The 7846-nt window shown below is 35.9% G+C and overlaps 1 protein-coding gene across 1 annotated transcript; it reads left to right on the top strand.

Annotated features, from left to right (window-relative positions):
* The first annotated feature begins 2101 nt into the window (after window positions 1–2101).
* On the top strand, window positions 2102–7642 carry LOC113703307 (NAC domain-containing protein 7). The gene is made up of 5 exons (XM_027224623.2): window positions 2102–2409; window positions 2564–2821; window positions 5444–5627; window positions 5715–5986; window positions 6597–7642. The coding sequence occupies exons 3-5, from the start codon at window positions 5468–5470 to the stop codon at window positions 7248–7250; spliced, it is 1086 nt and encodes a 361-aa protein (XP_027080424.1). The 5' UTR covers window positions 2102–2409; window positions 2564–2821; window positions 5444–5467; the 3' UTR covers window positions 7251–7642.
* Window positions 7643–7846: the final 204 nt, after the last annotated feature.

Genomic DNA, 7846 nt, shown 5'->3' with positions numbered 1-7846 from the left:
TTCTCCCAAACACATTACTGTACTGTCACTCCTACCAGAAAGTGAACTCCAACAATCTCCACCTTGTTGTTGGACCAAATAATGTTTCATAATTTACAATTCCAAGAATCATTGGCAAAAAATGCCATGCAGTGTTGGGATTCTAGAACTTCGATCGGCATCGACTCGAGCTGCCCACCCACGTAATATTAGCGTCTGTAACTTTAGCTTCACTTCTGAATTACTTGTAAATACTATAAAAAGCAATCAAGAATGAGAATAATTATTATATATAAACTAAGTAATTCTTGTGCACTTTTTCCTCCAATTGAGCAAAAGTGCTGGGATGGATTAACCTGCCGGCACGCACAAGCACTTAATTTCACGTATTATAATAAATTGCATACGTGGCATTCAGCTCAAGTACCCCAACTCGGAAGGTGGGCCCGTAATTAAAAAAAAAATAGCCGAATTGGGGAAGGATAACCCCGTGGGGCCCACCTCGCACAAACCGGCCTGCTTGTGAACTCAATGATCAAAGAGTTAGCCCACGCCGGGCCGTTAGCCGCCACGTCCAACGAAGGCCCGAGAACAGAGACGGAAGCTCACATCATTCCGTTGATTGGGCCCCGCAGTCCAACATCTCAACGGGGTTCAAGTCAAGCTTAGGCTCACACTCGACCTGCCTTTTTTTTAAAAAAAATATATATATATATCATAACGGCTAAGCCGAGCCGAGGTAGAAGCTAGTTTTGCCCTTTTCAATTTCCTTTTTAATTTTTGTTTCCAAAAATATTTTTTAATTGATTTTCTTGATCATTTATAAAGGTGAGCGTATTTGGAGAGAGGTCTCCGTCGTAGTCGATTGGGTCGGTCTGTGGGGCCTACAACTAGTGAAAGGGAAATTGTAAAAAATTGCAGACCAACCAACCTGAGTCTGCCTACGGTTGCCGGTCGGGGCTTCAACATATAATTTATTATCTAAAAAATCCCTCTCCAAAACCTAGGAAAGCTTCTTCCACACCAATTTTAGTTTTTGATTCTCTATGAAATGTACTTTGAGTACCCTTGTCTTTGCTAAATTAATACTTGTTTAACTCGCAAAAAGGTAGCTGTTGTGGAAGAGGGTGTAGACCAATCAGCTTTTAGTTTCTGACCTTTCTTCGTGATGTTGTTGTTTTTTATACAGGTTGGCGTGGTCGAACCACATGGAACCCCTTATAAGTTTATGAAATTGCATTTTTAACTTCAGTAGATATATATATATATATATATATATATTTTTTTTTTCCGCCTTGGATTACCACAAGGGGCAGCCTTAGACCTTGTTTTGATTTTCGCAGCATGCGGGTAAAACTCTAAAATGATTGGGATGTTACAGTGCGGAGTGTTTTATTGTACACAACACAGTTTCTTGCATCAAGAAATGTACAGTCTCTTTTGTTTCTTAAAAATATTTTGTTTGGCATAGACTTTATGGAAATATCAACTCATTGTGCATAGAGCGTGCTTAAAGGAGGTTCCCATTGTTTTTCGGGAGTCGGAAAATTGTACCCTTGAAAGAGAAATAGAAGCCAAAAAACAAAAATGATAATTGAAAACACTACACGAAAATTTTTTGCATACGTTCTTAGGCAGTAAATGGAGTTTTCTCACGGGTATTCATCGTTACACATTATCAGAGTCTCGTAAATTGAGTTCCGTCTAATTCAAATCAATTCGTATAATTTTTATTATATATGGTGTAAATTTGTATAGTTTTGATGTAATTATCAATTTAGTTGTATGCATTAACACATTCAAATTTACATTTATATTATATGAGTTTACATTAAAAGTTATAATAGTTATACTAACTAATTTGAATGGAACAAAACTCAACTTATGAGACTCTAATCTATACATGAAGCTACCTTAACTTCACCACCTCCAACCCCACCCCCCTCCCACCTCCCAAAAAAAAAAACTTATTGTTGGAAAAAAAATTACTAGAAGAAGATTATTATTTTTTTTTAAAACAAAAGTAAAAGCATGAGTTAGTCTTTGGTCGGGTGGGTGTGTTTGTGGGGAGGGCTTTAAGAAGACCTAATGAAGCATGCCGTCAGATTCTGACGCTCTTTCACCACCGTCTGTGTGTCCCCTAAGCCAACCTCATCGATCAGTTGTAGTATTTTGTAGCTGACAAAGCTAATAGCTTGTGTGTTTTGGTCTCTATCAGTTGCTGGTGGGAGGTGGTGGAGTAATCAATCGCCACCATTTTCTCCGCCTCCCTTTTTTCCCGCATTAAAGCTTTTCCAGCAATCAAGCTCATAGCAATATGCTCAAAAAGAATGCATCCCTAGTGTGAGAAACATATAAATACGTGCACAAGCTGAGAGAGGTAGAAAGAGAGAGAGAGAGAAAGGGCAGTTGAAGAGGGTTCTTGAAGAGGTATAGCGTAGCATAAAATGGACAACAAGCCCATTTTGTTTGCTTGATTTCAAATTTGCTTCTTTTTTTCTTGGTTGATTACCATATTCTTTCTTCCTTCTAACTTTTCTCTCTTCTTTTTCTTTGGGATCTGATCATTCTTGACAACAAGAAGACAAAGTTTGTCAGGTGTACAACCAGAATTTGAGCATACTTCAATTCCCGAGGAAAACCCTTTTGTATCAAACATTCTTTCTAGGCTTTTCTTTTTCTGTCTGCTTCAGTGGGCTCAAAAGTTGCAAGAGAGTGACGAGCACTTCCCAGAAAAAGAATTTTAAATGCTTTCACTTCACTGATTGGTTGGCAAGAAGTTTGGATTCAATTAAGAAACATTTTCCGAAGAATTTTTCAGTACTTTTAAAGGATTCTCGAGGTTGTCTTCTTATCCTCACAACTCTTCAACCTTCTTCTGATGACAATCTTGGTTCTTATTAGATTTTTTGGCTGCCTTGGTTTCAAAAGCCATGAATGCCATCTTTCTTTCATCCTTGTTGAAGTTTTTGCTTTCCCCAACTCTTGTAGCTAACCTAAAAGGAAAAAAAAAAAAAAGAATTGTAGCTAAAGCTTTTAGTCTTCAAGGATGGCTTTTCTCCAAGTATGTCGATTAGACGGTTTCATATGTTGATCGAGGCTTTTCATGCTTGTTTTTTGTTGTTAATTTGTGCTGTTATTGTTACCATCTTTTTCTTTGTTATCCTTCGATTTAGTTGATAATCTATGTAGGAAGGTTAAAAAAAACTAAACTTTAGTCTCAAATAGTGGACATAAGGATGCATGATGCTATGAGTAACAACAGATCCTTGGAGGATAATTGAAAATTCTTGATGATAAATCATTCTTTTTCATTTACTGCCTGTTATGCCTATGTATGCATCATCTGTGTCTTCTTAAAAAGTAAAGGCAATAAAAATTTTTGATTACGCATTATTCCTAGCTAGTTTCACTTTATGAGTGGAGCAAACGCCTTTTCTATGCCAGTTTTCGTTCAGGTTTCAAGCCTCAAGGAAAAGCAAACTCGAGTACTCGTACCTACATCCTCCAAGCACCAATAACTATAATCAAGCTCACATTTTCGCCTTGGAGTTTCTTGTCTTCTTCCTCCAGAAATCACATATGCAGTACATGCTGGTCATTTGAAGTTCTTGGTCATATATGGTTTGTTGAGCCTGTATTTTGATAACTTGATTTTAAATAATTAATTTTGCCACATGATTTTTTGAATCAATCTGATTTTTTCAAATATATATATATATATATATATATATATATATATATATATATATATATATATATATATATATATATATTAAAGAGATAAGAATTAATCCAGATTTTGATCCATTTCTTAACCGTCAAAACCTTTAATTTGATTGGGATTAAGGCCTTAATACAGTTTAGCTTCTAGACATGCTTCTGTTTGCCAGATTTATCCAAGCTTTCATTACTTGGTGGCTTGCACAGGAAGAACCAGGAGCTTTTATGTTTTTAGGGCACATAATCATATGTTTTTAGGGCGCATAATCATATAAACTAAAGCATTGTTTTCTCAGGCCTTTGTTAATAGAAACTAATTTTAACTTGCAAATTAGAAATACACATAATTTTTCTTTTCCCACTAAAATAGGGCTTATTAATGTACTTCAATATATGCAACTTCTTCTTGCTCATCTTTGTCCGTAATACTTGTTGTATTTTGCCTCTTAAATTCCTTTTCCAAGTACAAATGGATTCCATGCTCACTCTTTTCACCATCCCAGTTAAAAGTTTTTATGATTTTTACAAAGTTTTCGTGGTTTTCATTCTTAGCAAAAGTATTCCAAAAATTTTGCGATTGTCTGTACACTCCTAACTGGTACTCATGTTCTGTGCTCAGCAATGACTGTTAGTCTCCTTTGCTAGCCAGTACAAGTCCATTCGGAGCCTTTTAAGATTTTTTTACCAATGTCACTGTAAATTTAGTGTTACTCTTGTTTCGACTGCAAAGAGCTATTCATAATAATTAGAAAATTAAGAGAGATTTCTTTCTAAAGTTTCTCTTCAACCATATATATGTTCCCTTCTTCCTCTAATTTTTCCTTGGTTTCTGCTTGTGTAAATTCGATACTTCTCCTTCTCAATTTCCTATATAGTTTTACATCGTGGATAAAAGGATAACAGACAACCTTTTACTTAAAGTATAGTTTTGGTGGAATTTTTGGCGCCTCCTTTTTTCTATGAAGACAGTTGTGTCTGTACCTCCTCTTTTTGCACAATGCTAATTTCAAGCAAACAACTATAATCTCACGTTCTCCTTCTATTGTAGAAAAGGCTTTAGGCTTCAGAAAATATTTCTCTAAGAGTTGCTACCTCCTTGTTGATCAAAACTTTGTCTAATATCGTCCTTTTATCCCATTTGAGACTACTGGCAAACAGTTTCTCCATTTGAAGTGTGAATGTGATCATTCATCTGTTTCTTTTCACTCTACGCACTCTTTGATCGCTTATGATTTGGTGTAGATGATGTCCATTCAGACAAAAGTACTCCAACTCCCTCCAATCTGACTAGTATTTTTCTTTTTATTTTTTGGAGAAGTTAGCTAACTTGGAATGAATGTTCATTTCTAATAGTTCCATATTTTATGCATCAATCACATTTCTTAAACTTATTTCTGGTATCCAGTATATGAAACATATAAAAGTGCAGAAACTTGAACAATGAATGAAGGAAAATTTTTGTGTTTTCGGTGGTAAACGGATTCTTACTTCCCAGCCTTGGAGATTTTTTGCGTTAAGTCATCTTCATTTTTTGAATAACATTGCAAGTGAACATATAATTGTCATAGGTAGTAGAAGCTTTTTGCCAAGTTGCATACTTGCATTAACCTTGGTAACACATTTCATAGCTTAGTTATCAATTGAGAGATGGCAAAGTAAGATGCCTCCCTTTTTCTTTTTACATTTCTCTATGCTAATGTTGGTGTTGCCACGGCTAATACCTTCTCCTTGTCCAATGCAGGTCTTCCTCTGCACTTGAAAGAACATGAATACTTTTTCACACGTTCCTCCAGGTTTTAGATTCCATCCTACAGATGAAGAATTAGTTGACTACTATCTACGGAAGAAGATTGCTTCAAAAAGAATTGATCTAGATGTAATTAAGGATGTTGATCTTTACAGAATCGAACCATGGGATCTTCAAGGTAGCATTTATTTATCAATTTTGATGATGATTTTCTAAATTCAGGAGAAAACCCTCACTCATTGTCCTGAAATTTTTATTTGAACAGAACTTTGCAAGATAAGTACAGAGGAGCAGAATGAGTGGTATTTCTTTAGTCATAAGGATAAGAAGTATCCAACTGGAACACGCACTAATAGAGCTACAAAAGCAGGATTCTGGAAAGCTACAGGAAGAGACAAAGCTATTTACTCTAAGCATAGTTTAATTGGCATGAGAAAGACCTTGGTATTTTATAAAGGTCGAGCCCCAAATGGACAAAAATCAGACTGGATAATGCATGAATACAGACTAGAAACCAATGAGAATGGGACTCCTCAGGCAAGTATTAAATTTAGACTAATACATCCGAGATGCCTGCTTAACTTGCAAAAACTATAAAAGAATATATCATACATCAGCATTCCATTTCTTCTGCATGGCAATTTCCTCCATGCCCTTAATTAACAATTATCTCTTCAAAAAAAGATGTGTATATCTTGATGAACAAAACCTTTTCCGAAATAAAATTTCAGCTCTCTCGATTCCATGCATCAACTGTTTTTTCTTTCTTTTTTTTTCTCCCGGAAATACTTAGATACTAAATTCTGGGGTTAAACCTGTTGACCCAGATGATGGCATTTATCTGGTCTGCATGTTATTTGAAAACAAAGTTCAGGAGAATAGTTTTAAATTTAGCCGCTTCTTTATGTGCTGATGTTTTATGATCTAATTCTCAATTCCTTCTTTAAACCTACTTCAGGAATATTCTCGTACCATTTACATGTCCTATATATTATACCTGTAGCCTTCTTTGCCGTCATGAAAATGGAAATAACAAATGCATCGCATCAGTTTGTTCTTTATTTTATCAAAGGACGACCTGTGCTTAATCTATTTTGAGACCAAAAAAGACTTTAAGCCTAATACAAGATGTTTCTGATTGAACCAGGAAGAAGGATGGGTTGTGTGTAGGGTGTTCAAGAAGAGATTGCCAACTGTACGGAAGGAAGGAGACCTCGAGTCACTATGTTGGTACGATGATCAAGTTTCTTTCATGCCCGAATTTGACTCTCCAAGGCGGATACCTCATTCATATTCATCATACAATCCTCAGTATTCCTGCAAGCAAGAGTTTGAACTGCAAAACAACATCCCCCAGGATGTATTCCTCCAGCTTCCTCAACTTGAGAGCCCTAGAGTTCCACAGTCGATCACCAATGTAAGCTGCAGTTTAATGGTACCATACGGTTTTGATAGGAGCAGTGGAAGCATTTTACAGTCTTCAACCCTTGCACATGAAGCACCACATCTGCAACAAAGCCACCAACCCCAAATAGTTTACATTAACAACACTGATCAAGGTGTTGAACAAGTGACTGATTGGCGAGTTCTCGACAAGTTTGTCGCATCTCAGCTAAGTCATGAAGATGCAGCAAAGCAGACTGCCTATTCTGATGGACCTTCTTCACTTCAAGTGGCAGAACACATGAGCATGCTAGTGAATGATGAATCAAAGCAACAAGAAATGACGTCACCAGAATTTGGCTGTGTATCCGCCCCGAGTCCTCAAGTGATCTTTGGAAGTAAGAATATGTTAATTTAACTACAATTACATATAGTACTAATCAGTCATAGGAAGGTACTACAAATAGAAGAAAGAAATGTGACAACAGTTTCTGTACATAATAAATTGCTAAGTACTACTAAGTAGCTATTTGGTTGCTTGTACACAATGTACTAATGTTCAGAGGCATATATAGGTTCATGAGAGACACCTACTAATAAGTATATATGGATGCGTATATGGTTTGTAAGCTATAAGTGCTGGTGACACTACTACTGTGGGATTGTTGAATATGTTTCCTTTTATTGAGGTTCAACAAGCACTTAAATGGTTGCTTTTTGCAACTTTTGAAGTTTATTTTGGGTTTTTCTCTGTCCAAAAATGGAATCTTAATTACAGATACTCAATGGCATCATTCCTTCTTTTGTATATTTTCTAACGTTTTATCATATTATTCTCTCTTTATTGAGATGTTCATGAATTGAAATTACTGAAAAATATATAGAAAAAACGAACAACTCAATCACAGCATGCAGCACAAGCAAGTTGCGACACAGTCTAAAAACAAAATGATGCAGGTTTTCTTCTTTTATTTTTTTTCATCCTTTTCCTTGGGGTTATCATGAGTCGAAATA

The sequence above is a fragment of the Coffea arabica genome, chromosome 8e (genome assembly GCF_036785885.1).
Source record: "Coffea arabica cultivar ET-39 chromosome 8e, Coffea Arabica ET-39 HiFi, whole genome shotgun sequence".
NCBI classification, from domain to species: Eukaryota; Viridiplantae; Streptophyta; class Magnoliopsida; order Gentianales; family Rubiaceae; genus Coffea; species Coffea arabica.
This window is presented reverse-complemented; position numbering and strand designations above follow the sequence as displayed.